This window comes from Sorex araneus, chromosome 2 (assembly GCF_027595985.1).
Source record: "Sorex araneus isolate mSorAra2 chromosome 2, mSorAra2.pri, whole genome shotgun sequence".
Taxonomy (NCBI): domain Eukaryota; kingdom Metazoa; phylum Chordata; class Mammalia; order Eulipotyphla; family Soricidae; genus Sorex; species Sorex araneus.
The window spans coordinates 51,430,060-51,450,149 of record NC_073303.1 but is presented as its reverse complement, the minus strand read 5'-3'; the positions used below and the strand labels follow the sequence as shown (position 1 = coordinate 51,450,149).

Below are 20,090 nucleotides of genomic sequence, written 5' to 3'. Positions count from 1 at the left end.
CCCTTCTCATTGCGGGGGCTCCTCCAGGAGGCTGACCAGGCCCTGCAGCTGAACGTGAGGGCTGAGATGGGGGCTCCCGGGTGCCAGGGCGTGAGGGACACCCGGCAGGCTGCAGTCCCAGCCCCTCCCCACGGAGCCCCCGGCCAGGACTGGCCTGAGTGCAGAGCCCGGAGTCAGCCCTGAGCACATACACGAATCAGAAACAAATGAAACCCCAGAACCTGGCCCTGCCCCCACCCCCCCAGAACCTCCAGGCCCCGGGGCTCGCACTTCCTGTGCCCCCCCACGCGCCATGTCGTGGGGGGGGCAGGAAGCGCGCCTGAGCCCCGCCCCTCTGCCCCCAGTACCTGCTGTCTCCGGAGACCATCGAGGCCCTCCGCAAGCCCACCTTCGACGTGTGGCTCTGGGACCCCAACGAGGTGAGTGCCCAACCCCGGCCCTGCAGGGACCCGGGATCCCGGGACCACCCTCCTGGAAGCCTCCCCGCTCATGTGCTCCCCCACTGCTGGGGGGGGGCGGCCCACACACTGGCCTGTCCCAGCAGCAGGAAGGGGCCCGAGGCCAGGCGGCAGGGGCGTGGCGGGAGGGAAGCAGAGCCCCCGTGTCCCATCCCGGTGGGCTCCTCTCTGGGGTCACGACCCCCCAGCCGGCGCTGTCCTCGCGAGCGGCTCCCCCCAGATGCTGAGCTGCCTGGAGCACATGTACCACGACCTGGGCCTGGTCAGGGACTTCGACATCAACCCCATCACACTCAAGAGGTGGCTGGTGAGTAGGCGGGTGCAGGCACACACCAGGGCCCCGCGTCCCTCCGGAGCCTCGCTGCGCCCGGGTCTGGCACAGGCCCTGCCGCTGTGCGCCCTGGAAACAGTGTGTGTGCACGTGGATGCACGCGTGCAAAGGTGTGCATGTGTGTGAACACAGCATCTGCATGTAGGGGTAGGCGTGAATACATGTGGGCTCTCAGGGTGTGATTATGTGCTCATGTGAGCTGTGTGCAGGTGTGTGTTCGAGTGTGAGGGCATGTGTGCACCTGTTATACATGTGTGCACATGTGGATAGACCGTGTGTGTGTGCAGAGGAGTGTGCTTATATGCATATGGGTGCATGTGCAGGCAGGTGTGAGTGGGACAGGGTGAGACAGTTCACCGTGTGTGCATGTGGCAGATCCCATGTGTGTACATGTATGTGTGTGCATGTATGTGTACATGCGTGTGGCAGATCCCTGGTGTGTGCGTGCGAGTGGCAGATCGCCCAGCCTGAGTGTTGCTCGGAACCGAGTCGGAGAAGCCTGTGGCAGCCTTGTTGGCACCGGGACCCAGAGCCACGCAGGGCTGGGAGCCCCGAGGGGGGCCGGCCCCAAAGCACCCAGGGCCCGCTGTGCCCCTGGGGACCCCTCCCCACATTCAGGCCTCCCGTGAGCCTCTGCTTCCAACAAGGCCGAGCCAGCAGAAAGGGGTTCTGGGAGCCAGGAGGGGCCCCTGTGGAGGGGCAGGGGTGAGGCCAAGTGTGGGTGTCGCTGTCCGGGACAGGTGTGGAGGGGTGGGGCAGAGAGGAGAGGAGCAGGGTGTGGGTGGGGCTGAGCGCGGATGGGCGGGGCCGAGGCCGAGGCGAGCATAGATGGGCGGGGCCAGGAGGGATGGCCGGGGCTTGGAGGGGGGCAGAGCATGAGTGGGCGGGGCTTGGGACAGGGCTGAACATGGGGAGGCGGGGGCGGGAGGTGGGCGGGGCTGATCATAGCCGGAAGGGGCGGGGCCAGGCGAGGGGCGGGGCCGGTGGGGAGTTGGGGGGCCGCTGACCCAGGCATACGCTGCAGCCGCGCCCCCTCCCACAGGCCTGTGTGCAGGACAACTACAGGAACAACCCTTTTCACAACTTCCGGCACTGCTTCTGCGTCACCCAGATGATGTACAGCATGGTCTGGCTCTGTGGGCTGCAGGTGGGTGCCCCCAGCCTGGGGACAGCCTCCCGGGGACAGCGCCCCCGCCCAGTGAGGCCCTCCCGCCCCTGCCCGCCAGCCTCCCCCAAACAGCACGGGACCCCGCGGGCCCCCGGGGCCTCCCCACAGCCCCTCTGGGCCCTGGGCCCCGCCCCAGGACACACCCTCAGAGCCCCGCCCCGCCCCCAGGAGAAGCTGTCACAGATGGACATCCTGGTGCTCATGACTGCCGCCGTGTGTCACGACCTGGACCACCCTGGATTCAACAACACGTACGCAGGCACCCGTGCCCCTTGGCAGCCCCTGCGGGACAGGCCCCGGCCGTGAGGCCACTGTGCCCCAGGTGGGCACCACGTGCCCTCAGAACCCTGCCCCTGGGGCAGGGGTGTGGCCGGCCCCCCTGGGCTCCCCCACAGCCTCCCCAGCTCGTGACTGAGAGTGAGGCTGGGCGCTCCCGGCCCCCGGCTCCGAGCTCGGCCCGTGTCCTCCCGGGCAGGTGACAGCTGGGGCGCCGTCCGGTGCGACGCAGGGCCCTGGACCCGGGGTGTGCCCGCGTCCCCGTGCCCCCTGCCAGCTCCAGGCGGGGCTGAGCCGCTGCGCCCCGCCCAGGTACCAGATCAACGCCCGCACGGAGCTGGCCGTGCGCTACAACGACGCGTCGCCCCTGGAGAACCACCACTGCGCAGTGGCCTTCCGCATCCTGGCCCAGCCGCACTGCGACATCTTCTGCAGCCTGCAGCCCGAGCGCTTCCGGCAGCTCCGACAGGTGGGGCCCGCAGCCCGGCCGGGTCACGGGCATGGACGTGACGGAACCCCCTGGCCTGCCCCCTCTGCCCCGGGTCCCAGGACACGGAGCACAGGCAGCCCTGGAGCCAAACCCCTCTTCACCTCACCCCTGCCCCTGCTGTCCTCGGCAGGACTTGTGACCAGGGACAGAGCAGGCAGGACACAGGGTGGCCTGGAACACGTGCAGTGGGCCGTGGGTGGGGTCCCCGTGTGGAGTGTGGGGGGTACGGGTAGGGTCCCCGTGTGAACACGTGTGGACGCGGGCTGTCCCCAGGGCATGATCACGCTTATCCTGGCCACGGACATGGCGCGGCATGCGGAGATCATGGATGCGTTCAAGGAGAAGCTGGAGAATTTCGACTTCAGCAACGAGGAGCACAGGACGCTGGTGAGATGCGTCCCTCGGGGCGGCCCGCGGGGTGCAGGGGACCCCCGGGCAGAGCACAGGGAAGGGCAGGGCCACAGCACCCGGCCCGCCTGGGACCCCGACTCCAGAGAGAAGGTGCGGTGGGTCCCGGCACCCCCCCGGGACCACCTGACCCAGAGCGGGAGGGGGCCTGTGCTCCGGTCAGCCCTGGAGCTCTCCAGGGGGACAGAGCAGGGACAGCATGTTGGGACAGACAGAGGCGGGCCGCTGGAGGGGCCGGGAGGGGCCAGGAGAGACAGTGTGTGGGGCGTGGTCATCCTCCTTGCTGTGTGTGTGGGGGGGGGGGTGGATGGGACGGAAACGGCAGCCGCATACCCCCCAGGCAGTTTCCCACGGGGACGGGCAGGGGCAGGGGCACTGTCCACCCCCACGGGGCCTTTTATAGGCCCTGAGCCCCGATTTGGGTCACGGAGGGTCCCCTGCACCCTGTCCCACCTGCCCTGGCCCTGGCCCTGCCTCCCCGTTCACAGCCGAGAGATGGCATTGGCGCCAGACCCTGAGGCCTACAGGAGTGTGACTGGGGGGAGGGTCAGTGCCCCCTGCAACCCCCAGCTTCCCAACTGACCTCTGACCCCTCGCATGCCCTCACAGCTCAAGATGATTCTGATCAAATGCTGCGACATCTCCAACGAGGTGCGGCCCATGGAGGTGGCCGAGCCCTGGGTGGACTGCCTGCTGGAGGAGTACTTCATGCAGGTGAGCCGCCTGGCCCTGCCACCCGGCCCCCGGCCCCATGCCCGCCACCCAGCCCCACCACCCAGCCCCACCACCCGGCCCCCGGCCACATGCCCGCCACCCGGCCCTCGCCACGCAGCCCCCAGCCCCACGTCCGTTGCAAGGCCCGCGGCCACAAAGCACAGAGCCTGTGCAGTGTTGGGTTCACCCTGCCCTGCCCCACCCGCCCTTGCGGCTGCGGCTCCTGGATCCCGCTGTGGCCGCGTGCACATATGCCCCTCCCCACCCACCCCACCCCGCACTGACAGGCGTCCTCCCTCCCACTGCTGCAGATGGGCACGGCTCGGTCCGTGGCTGGGCAGGTGCCACTGGGCAGACGTGCCCCAGGCTTGCGGGCCCTGCACACCTGAGCCGGCATGGGTAGCGCGGGCGGGCGGGCAGGCGGGGCGGGCGGGCACCACCCCCAGGAAGGACTTCCACGGCCCCCGGGGTGGGAGACACGGGCCTCACAGGCCAGGCCCAGGCTGGGCCCAAAGCGGAAAGAGAGGAGGGGCAGAGACAGGAGCCTCGGGGACGCCGGACCACAGGGGGTCAGGTGTGGGGCGTGGCAGCCGCACAGCTGGGGACTGCCCAGAAGGCCGGTCAGCCTGGCTCCCGCCCCGCCCCCGCCCGCAGCCACACATACTGGCTCGCACTGGGGGCCTCAGCCCTCCCCGACTCACTCTAATGCTGACCCTGCGTTGGCAGAGTGACCGGGAGAAGTCGGAGGGGCTTCCCGTGGCCCCTTTCATGGACCGGGACAAGGTGACCAAAGCCACAGCGCAGATCGGCTTCCTCGAGTTCGTCCTGATCCCCATGTTCGAGACTGTGACCAAGGTGAGCGGCCGGCACGGACAGCGCAGGGCACCCAGACCCCACACGCATGCACAGGCCATCACGGAACTCCCACATGTGCACACTCACTTACACGCCTGTCCTGTGCAGGTACGGTCACTCAGACCCACGTGCCACACGTATGCACACATCTGGCCATGTGCACGCACACACATGCTGTGCAGGAGCAGGTACATTCAGCCACATGTGCACACTCACATGCTCTCACACGCCTGTTTGTGCACACTCGCCCCCACTGCATGCACACGTGTGTCCACACTCTGAGGATCTGTGTACCGAACACCGAGCGCCCACAGCCCTCTGCCTTCCCGGACGTCCCCTGTCCAGGGCCACTGCCAGGACCCCTTTGTCATCAGAACCCCCACAGCCCTCCCAGGCAGGAGATGCCCCCGGGCCGTGGGACAGGGCGGGGGCAGAGCGGGGACTCTCCGGGCTGGGGGTACTGACGGGGGGCCGGGAGGGTGACCCAGCAGGGCTGCTCCCCACCCCTGCCCGGCCTTGGTCCCAGCTCTTCCCCGCAGTCGGGGACCTCATGCTGCGGCCGCTGTGGGAGTCCCGGGGCCGGTACGAGCTGCTGAAGCAGATGGATGACGCGGCCCAGGAGGTGAGTGGCCCAGCAACGTGGGGGACCAGCCCCTCCTGTGGCCAGCAGCCCCCCACCCCCACCCCCTGTGGCCGGGCTCCAGCCCCCGAGCGAGCACTGCCCTGCCCAACCCGGCACGCAGCTTCAGTGCCCCATTCCTAGAGCCCCCCAGGCCCCTGCCCGATGCCCTCTGCCCATCACGCCCCCAGGGCCTCGCTTGGCCACTGGCCACGTCTCACTGCGCCCCGCGAGGGTCTGCTCTCCGGGTCTCACCGCCTGCCCTGGGTCCAGGGTGCCAAAGGTCTGCGCAGGGGACGCCCCGCACTCCCCCTGGAGGAGCAGAGCGAGGCCAGCCCACACTTGGAAGGCCCAAGGGCTGCGGGGACCCTCGGGGCAGCCCCAGAGGGGCAGACGGTGCCCGCCGCAGCAGTGGGGGGCCCCCAGCCCCCTCCCCGTGCCGGCTGTTCCGGAAAACTCACGCTGTGTGCCAGACCCCTGTGCTGAGGCCGGCAGGGCTCCTCCCGCCCGGGCACCAGGCAGCTCAGCGCCTGCCCGCACCCCCTCTGCCCCTCAGAAGAAGGCGAAGTCCCCAGCTTCCGGGGGTGCCAACCCGTCCGGAGAGAAGAGCCAGGGGAAGAGCCAGGAAGGGGACACGCTCTCCAACTGACCCTCCGAGTGTGGCCAGACGGTGCGACAGAGCAGACTCAGGTGGGTGCCGGGGCAGAGGCGGGCCAGGACCCGGCCCTGGGGTTGACCGCTCAGCTCACTCTCGCTCTCACTCCTGCATGCTCTCCCCTCCCCCCTCCTCCTGGGCTTCCTCACCTGCCCCTTCCTGCGGCAGAGGGCACACAGCACCCTTGGCTGTGGGGGTCCCGGGTGGGGTCGTGCTCTGGCCTCAGCGAGCACAGGCCTGCTGCAGTGCAGGGGACCCCCTCCCCCGCCTCCCCCACGGCGGTCACTTCTGTGGCCTCGTCACTCAGCAGGTCTGCACACACAGCACATGCGGCCTGTGAGTCGGTGCTGTTCTGGAAAGTTCCACGGGCCGCACACCCACAGCGGTCTCCTTCCCGCGCAGGTGGGGCTCCCGTTCTGGCCTGCGGCCATGCGGGATGCCTGGGCCAGGAAGACACAGGCTGGACGATGCCTCCTAAGACCCATCCTGTTCACCGACACGAGAAAGGCGCCACGATTCTGTACAGAATTTTTATTTTTAAATGGTCTTAAATCATCTATTCTTATACAGACACGGGTGCTGACCTTTTTCTTTCCTAGAGGGCCCTTCGCCCGGGTGGGCCTTAGGCCGGACAGTGCCAGGGCCCTGTCCCACATCCACGAAGGGGACAGAGGCCGGGGTCATGAGGGCACCTGCAGGAAAGCCAGGACTGGCCAGGGACCCGGAGGCTGCGGGTCTGCCGTCCTCCTTGGGGACACTCGGGACCCTCGGAGAGCAGCCCCTTGCCCGGCTACTCCCTTCCAGAACGGCTGGCTTTGGAGAGGTCCAGGGCCATTGACCCTGAAGCCAGTGCGTGGCGTCATGGCAGGGCCAGGGCAGCCCAGACAGGGTGGACAGCGGTGACCCCTGCCGACCCCATGCTGTTGCTTGGTCCTGGGCAGAGGCACCGGGCAGCCCCCAGCTCCCACAGGGACCTGCTCGTCCTCTCCCCACCCCCACGCCAGACAGGCAGTGGTGACACGCTGTCCCCTTCCCTGGAGGGCCCGTGGCTGGGCAGAAGCACCTAGACCCAAACTTGCCTGAGCTGCCCTTCGACTGGGGGTGCCTGTGTCAGGCGCCTGACCCCACCCCTCCCCGCTCTGAGCACTGGACTAGAGATGGCCAGGCTGGGAAGGGCCCTCGGGGGCCCAGAATGGCTGCGATGGGAAGCCCATGGCCACGCAGCTCAGGAGTCGCTCCTGGTGATGCCGGAAGACCCTGTGCCGTGCTGGGGACTGAGCCAGGTCAGGCGTAGGCAGGCGAGTGCCTGGGCCTTGCTACCCCTGGCCCCTGACTGAGGCACCCAGAGATCCCGGGGGGCCGGGCAGCCACTTCTACTCGGCTCCCGGCACGGGGCGGAGGGGCGCAGGCAGGCCTCCAGGGGCCCAAGTGTGGGGTCCACTGCCCTCCCTACAGGGGCCGTGGACAGCAGGGCAAGCGCCTGGGGACCCACAGGGATGTCCCTGTCTCTCACTGGGCCCTCCGGCACACGCTCAGCCAGCACTGTCCCAGCAGCCTGGGCAGCCCCGTGCCCGTCCACCTGGTAGCTGCCGCGGTTAGGGACACGCTGCAGGGTCAGCCCTCCACCCCCAGCCTGGCACATGGGGCGCTGCAGCTAGCCCGGAGGCAGGGTGGGCCAGTCCCATGGGGACCATAACTGCCACCAGCAGCTGGGGACACACATGAGCCAGCAGAGGCCACATCAGATGCGGAGCAAGTGTGGCACCAGGAGAGCCCTGCCCACCTTTACCCAGGACAGGGGAGTGGCCAGCCCCACTGCTGTCCCCGCAGGGAAGCCCCGGACCAGCCAGTGCAGGGACGGGCTGGGGGCCACAGGGCACCTGTCAGGCTGGGCTGGGACGGGGCTGGGGGCCGCAGGGCGCCCGTCGGGCTGGGCTGGGCCAGGCTGAGGGCTGCAGGGCACCCATCGGGCTGGGCTGGGGGCCGCTTTGGCTCAGGCTCACATGAGGCCCCCCCCTCAGCCTGGACGGTATCAGGTACCACGGGCTCATGACCAGCAGGACGGCCTTGGCCGCAGAGCAGCGAGTGCGGGTCTGGGCAGCTGGCCGGGGAGTGACCGAGGGGGGACAGGCAGCAGCTCCTCTGAGGCCACAGCTGCAAGGACCTGACCCTAACAGGCCTCCAGAGGCCCACGATGAGTGTCCTGTCCTGTCGCTGGCCGGAGGGGCTGCAGGGGGTGTCCTGCTTTCACACCTGAGTGTTTATTCCCAGAAGCGGGCGGCCACACCGAGATCCCGCACAGGCCAGGGCTCAGGGCCAGCGCTCGGCTGCCCGCCCGCGGGCATGGGCCACGACACCGTCTGGGGGCGCTCACAGTCACGCAGGCACCTGGCTCGGACACACGCGCCCGCACGGCCACCTTGGGAAGCGGCCACGTGCAATGGCCAGTCTGTCCCAGACCATCACACCGCGGCGCTCCCCTGGCCACAGCTGCCCACGCAGTCCCACCCGCAGCTCGGCTGCTTCGGCCCCAGGGGCTGGCCGCTGTCGTGGGGGTCCCAGCCCTCCCCGGACCACTGTGTTCTCACTTCCCAGGGGGGCTAGTGTCCAGCCGGGCTGAGTCCTCACTGGTGCCTCTATCCAGAGCCCACGGCTGCTTGTCCCTCCAGGCCCCGACACCGCCCGTCTCTGGCCGCTGCACCTCTCCCCGCCGTGGGATGTTCTGGGCCCCGGGTCCCTAGGAGCAGCCCAGGGCCGTATCCCCCGCGCGCGGCTGCTTGGCCGGCCCGCTATCCGCCGCCCGCCGCTTCCTCTGCAGCAGCCGCTGCTCCTTCCGGTGCAGGTACGCGGCCACGTTGTCACACGCAGCCTTGTACAGGCCCTGGAGGCCGGGGCTCTCGCCCGCGGAGCCTGCAGGACAGGGACGGTCACCACGGGGCCGGTGGGGGGGGGGGCCGCCCCGCCCCACTCACCGCCCAGCTCGGCTCGGCCCCGCCCCACTCACCGCCCAGCTCGGCCCAGTGTGAGCGCAGGAGGCCAGACACGCGGCTCAGCACGGCGTCGTCGGGGACCAGCTGCGGAGGACAGGACGCGGTCAGGCCTCGGGCCGCACCCACCGCACCGGCCGGGCCTGGGCGCGCCCCTCACCTGCCACTGGCCGCCCACCGGCCTGCAGAGCAGCAGGGGGGCCTCCTCGGCGTCCTGCAGCACCCACAGCCCCCGGCCCTCCTCCAGGCCCAGGTCCCATGCGCGGTGCTGCAGCGGGAGCCGCTGCCAGAAGGCCAGCCGCCGGCCGGCGCCGTCCAGCCGGAAGATGGACACGGCGGGAAGGCTGTGCGAGAGGGGAGGCTGGGGCGGGCGGGGAGGGGACAGGGCTGGGGGGAGGGGCTGGGGACAGCAACCAATGCAGTCTCGGGACCCCTGGGCGGACGGCACTCACCCCTCACACAGCAGCGCCACACAGCCCTCCTGGCGCCAGTACACCAGCCTGGAGGCGGCCACCCGCTGCAGGGGAGAGTGGGCACATGGGCAGGAGCCGGCCAGAGCCGCCCACGCAGCACCCCAACCCCAAGGCTCTCCGCGTGAGCTGACCGGGCTCAGTGTCCAGGCCGCGTCCCAGGAAACTGCTCCTCAGGACGGCCCTTACACAAGCAGGGACAGGGGGAGGCCTCCTACCAGGGGCCCCAGGCTCCGGTCCCCTCCCGCAGGGCAGGGCAGGGCAGGGGGCCGAGCAGCGGCTACCTGGGGCTCCTGCAGGCCGGCCAGGGGGCAGCAGTGCAGTTCGCGGCCTCGGCGGAACTCCCAGAGCCTGAGGGTGCCGTCCTGCAGTGGGGGTCGGCATGGGGGTCAGCACGGGGTCAGCACCAGCTCCAGGGCACCAGAGAAAGGAGGGCGGGGCGGGGGCTCCACAAAGGCTGGTAAAACGAGCACTGTGAGCAGGCCCACAGCAGGACACGTGTGCACACGCGTGCTCAGGCCCAGAGCAGGACATGTGCGCACGCACACGCACACACGACTTCCTGGGTGGGCCCGAGTCCCAAACTAGGGGGGCGGGGAGGGCAGTGGACACCCATGTGCGGCCCCCACCACCCAAACCCCCCAGACCTCCTTTCTCTGGTGCCCTGGAGCTGGTGCCGACCCCGTGCTGATCCCCATGCCGACCCCCACTGCAGGACGGCACCCCCAGGGCCAGAAAACAGGGGTCACAGCACAGCTAGTGCCCGGGCCGGGGAAGGCCAGGAGCACTGGGCGCGGAGCCCACGTACCCCAGAGGATGACAGCAGCAGCTCGGGCCAGTCGGGGGGAACCAGGATGCGGCTCACAAACCTGCAGGGAGGGGGGTTGTGGGGGCTGCAGGGAGGGGCTGAGCCCCGCCCCACAGCACCTCCCGGGGGACAGGAGTGTTCCAGGGACCCCCCAGCACAGCAGGGTCCCACACTTCCATGACACAGGGGCAGTGCCCCGCCCACTCACTCGGTGTGCCCCAGGCAGAAGGCCTCGATGCTGTGCGGGGCCGCGGCCCAGCTGACCCGGATCTTCTCATCCCGGTCAGCCGTGAGGACGTAGCAGTCATCGGGACTGACGGCCTGTGTGGGGGAGATGGATGGTCCCCAGCAGGGTTCGGGGGTCACCCCCTGCCCACTGGCCTCTCTTGGCCCCCGCACCTTGTCCCCTGGCCACAGGAAGCCTGACAGACTCGACCCCGGGCCCCATCCGGGTGCCCACCTACCACGTCCAGCAGCATGGACAGGTGGCCGAGCTCCAGGTGGCCGGGGGCACCCGGGTCCCCGACGGGGAAGGAGTACACGTCCCCCGACTTGTCGGCCACCAGGACCTTCTCCTCGGACACCGTGAAGCTCAGGGCCGTGCAGCGCCGCGCCACGCTCCTGGGGGGACCACCGTCAACCGTGGGCTGCAGGCCGGGGCACAGGGGCCCGGCACCCCCGGGCAGCTCATGGCCCCGCCCACAGAAGGCAGAAGGGAAGGAAGACAGCGGGCGACCCCAGGAGGACCAGGGCTCCTGGCGCTGCTGACCGCCATGGACAGAGGCAAGGCCAGCGTGGAAGCCATCCCTCCATCACTGGGGCACCCGCTGCCCGCACCGCCCAGCTCCTTTCCCTGGGGACAGTCTTCAGGCGCCCGCCAGAAATGACAGGTCACGGCTTCCCCCAGGGACAGAGTGCCCCAAAGTCCCAAAGGGACGGAAGTGGCCGAACGGTCCCGGGGAACCCGGGGCACGGGGACGGAGCTGCACCGGACTCTGGCCAGCAGCTGACCAAGTGCTCTGCCAGCAGGTGGGGGAGCAACGCCCCCCCCCTCCCCAGGGCTCACTAGAGGGTTGAAGGGAAGCCCCGCCTCGGCCTCAGCTACCCGTGCAACGTTCCCTACCTCACACTCAGGCACTGCCACGGGTTCGTTCGGAAAAGAACCAGGCGCTTACTGTCATCGGTCAGGGCGAAGTAGCTGCCCGACGCAGAGAAGGTGCAGGCCAGGATGGTGTCGCTCCCTCTGTCTGCAAGCTGGCCGTCCTCCCTGGGCAGAGAGGAAGATGACAAGGCCGCAGCCTGGCGCTACAGACGGTCCCCCAGCACCGCCAGAACCGATCCCCAAGCACAGAGCCAGGAGTAAGCCTGAGCACTGAGGGGTGTGGCTCAAAAACGAAACAACACAGAGAAGTGGCCAGATATGGCCTCGAAGCGCGGGTGCCCTGGGTGCAGTCTTGGCCTGACCCCAGCTACGGCATATGGATGCCTGGAAGCCTGGAAGGGCCCCTCCGGAAGCCGGCCCACCCACCCACTCAGCACTGCTTCCCACGGCGGGGCAGCTGTAGAATAACATGGGGTTTGTCCTTTCAGCCTTGCCGCAGGGAACTTAGTTTACCTTAAAGCAACGTCCTCTCTGTATGGACACAGAAAGACTGTTAATAATATGCTTTGTAACTTGGGAGCTGATTGACTCCAATTATATTTACTCCTGGGCATCTGTTTTATCAACTCAGTTGCCCTTAGTTCCTAGCACCCCAAAGGCAGGGTCCCGACAAGGAATGAAATGGACCCAGGGCAAGCTGTGAGCTACCCTGGCATAGAAACGGGCCAGGCCAAAGCGCCACAATACTCAACTGTAAGTTGAGAGCATGGTCACAGACAAATGCTGTCATGATCCAAAAGTAACGACGAGACTAGGACCCTGCTGGGGTTTGGAAGACTCACCTGGCCTGAGGACTGTGGTCTGGAATATATAGTGAATGTCCTCAGGAAGAACCAAACTTTAAGTCTGATATATCTCTTACTCTCCTCATACAGAATGACATTGCTAGAAATAGTAGATTTACTACAATTAAGTGGCTTACTAGCTGAGGAAGGAAAAAAGTGACACACCCGGCATGGGATCTCCTAATAATCTGGAGATAATCCTATAAAAAGATCCTCCTAATAACACAATCTCCTCAGATGAGATTGTGTTAATCTCCTGGAGGAGTGATCTTACCCCTCTTTGTTGATGTGTTAATGTTCAACCCACCTTTGTGTCACCACCCTATGTGACTGCTATATAAACTAAGACAGTAAGAGAAAAAGGAGAAGACACAGAAGCGAGGGAGAAGACACAGAAGCAGAGCACAGAGAGAATGAGAATCAGGGAGTCATCGGAGCCAGAAGCAGGGGAAAGAAAGCACAAAGCGAGTGAGAATCAGAGTCAGAGTCAGAAGTGAGCGCGAGCGGGGCTCCAGAGACTGAAGCAGATGGGCTCCAGAGAGAGATAGGAAGAGAGATCAGAAGAGACCAGAGGAGAGATGACAGAGACAGAGAGAGGTCGGAAGAGACCAGAGAAGAGACTACAGAGACAGAGATAGAGAGACAGAAGAGAGCACAGCGGCACACACAGAAGCAGAGCACAAGGAGGAGCCATATGCTCAGGGAACCCTATGGGACCCTACGGGACCCGTCCATACAGCAGCTCGAGAGCACGGAACGCAAGCGGCGAGAGAGGGAGAGAGCACCGCCCTGAGAGCCCGCAAACACAACACACACATCACTCCCTTCCTCGCGCACCTCTGTATTTTTTACAGGCAACCATTGTGCACGAACACAGAAGGTGCTAAAAAAAACCCATATTCCTCCTGCCCTCTCCAGGGCGCAGACCCCCAGAGCCCCTCCGCACTCACCCCTGACTCTCACGGGGCTTCTCTGCGGTCCTGCAGTCGTACGTGAAAGGGACGTCGCTGAAACTGCAAAACAAACAGCAGGGAGTGTGAAAGGGGCAGGCTGCTCCCCAAACAGCTCCAACAGGCCTGAGGTCAAGGGTCTCGCCCACCGCTGGGAACTGCCCTGGGGTCCTCACGTCAGGGGCCAACTCAGGAGCTTGTTTTGCTCTAGGGAGATTCATGGTACCCAGCTGCAGCGCCACACATGCACACACAAACGCATACACATGTGCATACACATGTGCATACGTTCACGGCCGCACCATTCCCAAGTCAGAATCTGGAAAGAACCCGGTGTCCGAGAACAGAGGAGTGGGTACGGAAAACTCTGGCCCGTACACATAGCGAACACCCGCTGGCCATGGGAAAAGACAGAACCGTGTCATTTGCTGTGGCGCAGATGGAACTGCAGAGTCTTGTGCCGAGTGAGGTCTCAGAGGGACAGGGACTGGCAGAACTGTCTCCCGCGCAGGATATGAAGAATCAGCAGAGGAACGACGAGTGCCCAAGGCATGGCCAGAGAGGGCAGAGGGGAGGGGAGGCCTCTTCTGCACGTGCCAACCCAGGTCCCACCCCATTCCCCCCCACGTGGTTCCCCGAGCACCGCCAAGTGTGACTCCTGAGTGCAGAGCAGGAGTAAGCCCTGAGCACTGTAGGGTATGTCCCCCAAACAAAAAAGACAAAGGACAATGGGACAGTGGTGGAGGGAGTGGAAAGTCTGGTGAAGGGGGTGCTGCTGGGGGCCGTTCCCTTAAGCCACAGTCCCTGAAAATGAGCGGGTAGGGGCCCGGGAAGGGCCAGGGTCAGCCAGGCACGGGCCTCTCTCTCTCCAGCCCCTGGGCCACCTTCCGCACGGACAGCGAGCACTATCCCCACACCACGCCGCGCCTAGACTCCAGGCTCCAGCAGACTGGACAGCGGCTGGCCCGGACCCCCGGCCCCCGCAGCCGGGTCGCACACAGGGCCGAGGGGCGGCCTGGAGCCACGGCTAGACGTTGGCCCGAACGTCCAGGACAGGCCGTGGGACGAGGGAGGCTGCACACGGCGTGAGCCCGGCCCGCGGCCAGCTGACGCCGGGGACTGAGCAGTGGCCGCCGCCGCGCTGTCCACGCACCGGGCGCGTGCGGCGCGGACACGGCACCCGGACGCCCAGCTCGCCCGGCTCGCCCGGCCGGGCTGCGGCGCCTCACCTGCTCGCAGTGGACGTGGCCAGGAAGCGGCTGCCCCCGCGCACCACCAGCTGCTGCCCGCACAGCGCCAGCCCCGCCGAGCCCGCCATGGCCCGGCCGCCCCGCCCACGTGCGCCGCGCGCTCTTCTGGCGCCGAGAGATGACGTCACGCGGCGCGCGGGTGACGCCGCCCCGGGCGGGCGGGCGCCCGCGCTGGGGACGCGCTGCCGCCGACCTGACGCCTGCGCGTTGTGGCGGGTCGAGTCCTGGAACGTTTAGTTCTTGTTTGTCTCTCTTTCAGCCACGCCCGGCGGGGTCGGATCACTCCCCGCTCCGTGCCCGAGGTCACTCCTGGCTCCGTGCTCGGGGTCACTTCCGGCGGGGGCGGGGTCACGCCCAGCTCCGTGCTCGGGGTCTCTCCCGCCGGGGTCGGGTTCACGCCTGGCTCTGTGCTCAGGGTCACTTCTGGGAGGGTTGGGGTCACTCGCGGCTCTGTGCTAAGGTCGCTCCCGGCGGGGTCAGGGTCTCCTCCTGGCTCTGTGCGCAGTCACTTCCGGCGGGGTCAGGGTTACTCCTGGCTCTGTGCTCAGGGTCACCTCTGGGAGGGTTGGAGTCACTCGCGGCTCTGTGCTCAGGTCGCTCCCGGCGGGGTCGGGGTCGCCTCCTGGCTCTGTGCGCAGAGTCACTTCCGGCGGGGTCAGGGTTACTCCTGGCTCTGTGCTCAGGGTCGCCTCTGGGGGCTCGGGGACATACGGGGGCAAGAGCTAGAGCCAGCGCATGTAAGGTGAGCGCCCTGTCGCTGGGACTGTTGCTCCGGCTCCTCGTGAAACGTTTGCCGGCCGGGTCAGGAGGTGCCACTGCCAGCCTTGGCCCCGGGCGGGCGGTGACGCAGACCCGGGCCCGGCCCTCACCCAGGCCCCTTCTCAGCTGCCCCCGCCAGGCACCGAGGACAAGAGCGTCAGGGGTGCGGCGGGGAAGCGTCAGTACACATGTCACAGGTTAGACTGAGGCAGGGAGGAGGGGCCCGTGTCCTGCTCGAGGCCTCCCTCTGCACGCACTGCTTAGAGCCCAGGAGACCCTCCCCCACTGCAGGGATGGGCAGCCCGCAGCGTGCTGAGCACTGTGGGGGCTGCAGCTGGGCAGGAGCACTCACTGCTGACCTGGGAGCTACCCCCTGCGCAGAGGCCCACCCACTGCTGCCCAGCCCAGGGCCAGCTGGGAGGTGTTGCCCACGCCCCACCCTGCCTCTCACCACATCCCCTCTGCCCTGTGCGTGGAAAGAAAAGTGGCAGCGAGCTGTGAGCAGAGGCAGGAAGCGCACCCGGGCCAGCAGGAGGACACAAGCTTGAGGTGTTGGGCCACTGCGGAGACAGGGACACAGCTCTGGGGGATGGAGAGCAAACATGTGACCCTAAGAATCCCAGGGCGGGCCGAGATGGTACCCAAGCAGCCAGCCCTGTTTCGGCCCCAGCACCACTCAGAGCTCCTGAGCACTGCTAGGAGAGCCCAGAGCACAGCCAGAATCGGACCTCAAGGGAGCACTCGGGGGCTTAGCACGTACTTTGGATGCAGGAGGCATCCCCAACACCATCTGGTCCCTCAGACCCTGCCCAGGAACGACAGCCCGCCCCCCTCAACTATCCTGCTGCCCCAGGACTAGCCCCCCAGCACCAGCAGGGGGTGGCACCAAAAAAGGAGAAAAGAGAATTCGGCTGCAGAGAGAGAAAGAAGCTTGTAGCCGGAGCAGCCAGTGCAGCTGGGCAGGGCGGGCGGGGCCTCTCCTGAGACGTCCATTCGTCCATGAATAGTAAAACGGCCTCGAGAATTCCTTAAAGGAACAAGGACACGCCAAGAAAAAAGATCCTGCCAGAGAGTAGTGATCTTCCTACAACCAAAGACGTTGAGGTCTGTAATCCCTGCAACAAAGAATCCAAAATAGCCATCTGGAGGGAATTCAGTGAGTTACAATGAAACAAGGCTAATTCCATAAGGTCAGGGTAGCAATGAATCGAATAGCCTTTATCAAAGAGATGGAAGTGATAAAAATAGGGATGAGTAATAGTACAGCTGATAGGGCATTTGCCTTGCACACAGCAGGCTGTAGTATATCCCCAGCATCCCATATGGTCCCCTGGGCTGCCAGGAGTGACCCGTGACCTCATAGCCCTCACAGGAATAAGCCCTGAGCACCAAAGGGTGAGGCCCCACAGCAAACAAAACCATAAAAAGGAAATTCTGCAACTGAGATCAATAGAATGAAAGGAAAAATACAATAAGCACCACCAGTAGAACTGATCAAGTGAAAGAATTTGTGAATTGGAAAATAACCTATGGTTCGCTCTCCCACAGATGAGACCCTGAGCGGCCGCACACCACGGCTCCTCCACTCCTAAGAACCATCATCCTGGAGGCCCACTAACTACTTCCAGTACCCAGCAGCTTCTTGCAGAAATGCCTCTAGACTGTGAACTAAGCTACAGCCCCATGATGCCCTGGTAGGGGAAAGGTTTTTCTCTCTCGGCCTTTCCTCTCTCCAGCGACGTGGTGACCACCATCTTTTAGAGCCCACTAATTGGAGGTACGAGCTTGCAGTGACTCGACTTCTGGCAGAAATCTCTCTGGATTTAATTACTAAACTACACAGCCTCATATGCTCTTCATTCTCAGCAATGGAAAACATATCAAATGATGCCTTTTCGGCAGGGCTGATTGTTGGCGGAAAATTCCAAATAATAGTGTGTTTTCTGTTGAAATATTGAATGTAATCAAAGTAAAGAAAGAGTAAAGTGAAAATCATCAGCCACACAGGCGGGAGGTGGGGGTGGGAGGGGGGTATACTGGGGTTCTTGGTGGTGGAACATGTACACCGGTGAAGGGATGGGTGTTTGATCATTGTATGACTGAGACTTAAACCTGAAAGCTTCGTAACTTTTCTCATGGTGATTCAATAAAATAAAAAATAAATAAATAAATAAAAATAAGAATCTAAGGGACTGGAGAGATAGTTCAGGAAAAAGGCAGTTGCCTTGCACACAGCTGACCCCAGTTGGATTCCCGGCACTGCATACGATCCCCTGACCACAGAGCCAGGAGTAAGCTCTGAGCACAGTGGGCCGTAGTCCCCATGGCCCCCCCAAAACAAGCCCTTCGAATAGAGGATGTGAGCCATAGATTACCAGGAGCACAAACCGCAAGTTATTGTGGTCCCAGGGGAAAATGGAGAAAGGAGCCTGGACAGTCAGGGAGCAGATGGGACTCTGCGTGCTAAGCCGGTGCCTGCCCTGGCCAGCTCCTGCCCCTAGGATGGGGGCTTTGTGGCCTGGAACCCCTTTTTGTACTGCAGAGCCCTTCTCTGGCCTCTGCAGGTCCCTCTTTTTTTCCATTGCTTTTAAGGTCACACCCAGCGATGCTCAGGGGTTCCTCCTGGCTCTGCACTCAGGAATTATTCCTGGAGGAGCTTGGAGGACCATATGGGATGCCAGGGATTGAACTCGGGTCAGCCTTGTGCAAGGCAAATGCCCTCCCTGCTATCGCTTTGGCCCCTGCGGGTGCTTCTTGCTCCTGACCTTGTCCTGGCCCCCGGCCACAGCCCTCTGCCCACATCTGACACTCAGGAACAAGCTCCTGTGAACACCCCTGCCTCTCCTCCCCGGGGCTCCCCTCACCAAGTGTAAGAGCCCCCCTTTCAGCCGCTCTGCCTGGGAACCCCACCTGCTGGGCCACGTTCTGCCTTAGTTCCCTGAGTGACCCAGGTATGATGGGTCAGTTGCAGACTGGCCATTCGTTATGTATCCTCACCACTCCCCATGCACACAGTTTGGGGGAGACCCTCCTGAGGTCCCCCTCCTGGCAGGGGGTCACCCAGCTGCATGCAGGGTCAGGAGGTTGTGCGGTAGAAAAAACAAGCTTTCCCAGGCCTGGACTTGTAGCTGCCCCAGCAAGCCTTGCATGAGTGTGTGTGTGTGTGTGTGTGTGTGTGTGTGTGTGTGTGTGTGCGCGCATGCGCAAGTGAAAATATCAAAACTTTCCCGGATCTCATTAGATGTATGTGTGCATATATGTGATATGTTGAGAGCAGGTGTGTGTGTATGTGTGTGCAGAAAGCAGGTGTGTGTTGTAAGCAGATGTGTGTGTGTGTGGTAAGCAGGTGTGTGTGTGTGTGTGTGTGTGTGTGTGTGTGTTGGTAAGCAGGTGTGTGTGTTGGGCCTGGCTGTCAGCTCAGTGAAAGGTCTTCACAGCTGTTGGTTTCTGTGACAGCCCTTCTCCAAACACCCCATTTCCGGGGGACCAGGGCACTAGCTTAGTGGTGGTGATATCTGTGGTGGTGCATCAGGTGACTGAGCCATGGGCCCTTCCGGCTCCCTCCCGGCCCCCAGCTACCCTCAGGATGTTCCCTTCATGCACTTAACTCCATAATTCCCTTCCTGCCTCTGTTCTGACCTCTCGGTGGGGCAGAGCCACACAGACATCGCATGGGAGACCATGTGCTGCCCAGCACGCAGGACCCACCCCGGGTCTCTAACTCCGATGCCCACCAGGGACGGCTGCTCTGGGTGCCAGGGTGACCTGCCTGTGTGTATCGGGCTGGGGCGATGCCTGAGAGGTGGTTGGGGGAGCACGTGCCCTGCAGTCCGGTGCTAGAGCCCCTAGCCATTCCCGACCCCAGGGCCGGAGCCGGGGCGCCTGTCTGTGCTGCTTCGGAGACTCCTGCCCAACCCGGGTGGCACTGGTGGGAGGGGCGAGGGGGACCTTGGGCGGTACAGGGGCTGACCCTGGGCCTCCTGCTGAGTCTGTCACCTACCAGATGATGTTGGTGGGCCCCACGGGTGACTAACGTGAAGCGGGGAGGACAGAGACAGTCACTTTCTCCCCAACCGCCTCTACCACCCGGGATCCAGGGTTACTGGGTTCTTGTCTCACTCGCGGAAAAGAATTTCAGGAGTAGACAAGCAGTGAAGTAAATAGATTTTATTCAGAGGTTTCTGAGGGAAGGAGAAAGGGATAAGTGGGAGTGAGAAGAGTAAGAATAACGCGCTCAAGAGAGAACACGGGCTTCTCCAAAGGTGGAGGAAGCCCCTACACATAACCGAGCTTTAGACACAAAAGTATGAAAGCATGAAAGTACACATCTCAAGAGGGGAGATGCGGGCGACACATGTGCTTGGGCACCGCATGTGCTCGGCCAGGTGGGCACAAGCAGCATGTGGGCTCAGGCAGCATATGCGCACCCTTCCTTTGTTCAAGGTGGCCTTTATAGGGTCTCTCCAACCTGCCCCCACGTGGGGCTTCTTTCCAGGTAAAAGTCTGTTGCTAAGGAGGTTACCAGGGAGGTTGGAAGTGGTGATGGCCTTCTTTAGGCTGGATCACATTTTAATCAGATTAAGGGAGAGGTCTGAGAGTTTGAGGAGCTTCATGGGGAGGGTCCAATCTCCTCAGGGTCTGCTGAAGTCTTATCAGGTCTGTTTTCTGTGTCCACAGGGTGGGTCAGTCTCAGGATTCTCCTTCCCAGAGACTGTTAATCTAAGTTTCATTACCAAGGGCCTTTCCCTATCTACCTGCCTACGTCACAGGGAGCCCAGGCCCCAGAAGGCTGCAGGTGTCCGGCAGGCGGCGCCGTGTCAGTGTCCCCCACCGCTGGGACCGAGCCCTCCGGCCTCGGATTGGCTGCGCGCGCGGGGCGGAGCCTGAGGGTGCGCGCGCAGGCCAAGACCCCGCCCCGCCGAAGCCCCGCCACAGGCGAGCGTGT

The 20,090-nt window shown here is 64.5% G+C and overlaps 2 protein-coding genes across 6 annotated transcripts in view; one reads left to right on the top strand and one right to left on the bottom strand.

Moving 5' to 3' along the window:
- Positions 1-6,545, top strand: part of PDE9A (phosphodiesterase 9A) — a 31,627-nt gene extending 25,082 nt beyond the window's left edge. Inside the window, exons 9-19 of one of the 4 annotated variants that reach the window (XM_055125702.1) lie at positions 345-419; positions 679-765; positions 1,832-1,936; positions 2,126-2,208; positions 2,546-2,702; positions 2,997-3,110; positions 3,741-3,845; positions 4,572-4,700; positions 5,227-5,322; positions 5,879-6,009; positions 6,377-6,545. In XM_055125702.1, coding sequence (XP_054981677.1) covers positions 345-419; positions 679-765; positions 1,832-1,936; positions 2,126-2,208; positions 2,546-2,702; positions 2,997-3,110; positions 3,741-3,845; positions 4,572-4,700; positions 5,227-5,322; positions 5,879-5,968 — 1,041 coding nt within the window. In that variant the 3' untranslated portion in view covers positions 5,969-6,009; positions 6,377-6,545. Of the gene's footprint in view, positions 1-344; positions 420-678; positions 766-1,831; positions 1,937-2,125; positions 2,209-2,545; positions 2,703-2,996; positions 3,111-3,740; positions 3,846-4,571; positions 4,701-5,226; positions 5,323-5,875; positions 6,010-6,376 lie in introns of those variants that run through there. The other 3 variants (XM_004602501.2, XM_055125704.1, XM_055125703.1) reach the window with 3 other exon arrangements.
- Positions 6,546-6,682: 137 nt separating this feature from the next.
- WDR4 (WD repeat domain 4) lies at positions 6,683-14,487 on the bottom strand. 2 transcript variants are annotated; one of them, XM_004602500.2, is made up of 11 exons: positions 14,366-14,487; positions 13,137-13,199; positions 11,363-11,506; positions 10,704-10,860; positions 10,448-10,560; positions 10,240-10,300; positions 9,716-9,796; positions 9,414-9,478; positions 9,122-9,305; positions 8,979-9,048; positions 6,683-8,884 (listed from the first exon to the last, which is right to left on the bottom strand). In XM_004602500.2, the coding sequence occupies exons 1-11, from the start codon at positions 14,452-14,454 to the stop codon at positions 8,712-8,714; spliced, it is 1,200 nt and encodes a 399-aa protein (XP_004602557.2). In that variant the 5' UTR covers positions 14,455-14,487; the 3' UTR covers positions 6,683-8,711. The 2 variants fall into 2 exon arrangements, with proteins under 2 accessions (XP_004602557.2, XP_054981680.1); XM_055125705.1 differs by lacking the exon at positions 14,366-14,487 and having other exon boundaries at positions 11,415-11,506; positions 13,137-13,184.
- Between the last annotated feature and the right edge of the window lie 5,603 nt (positions 14,488-20,090).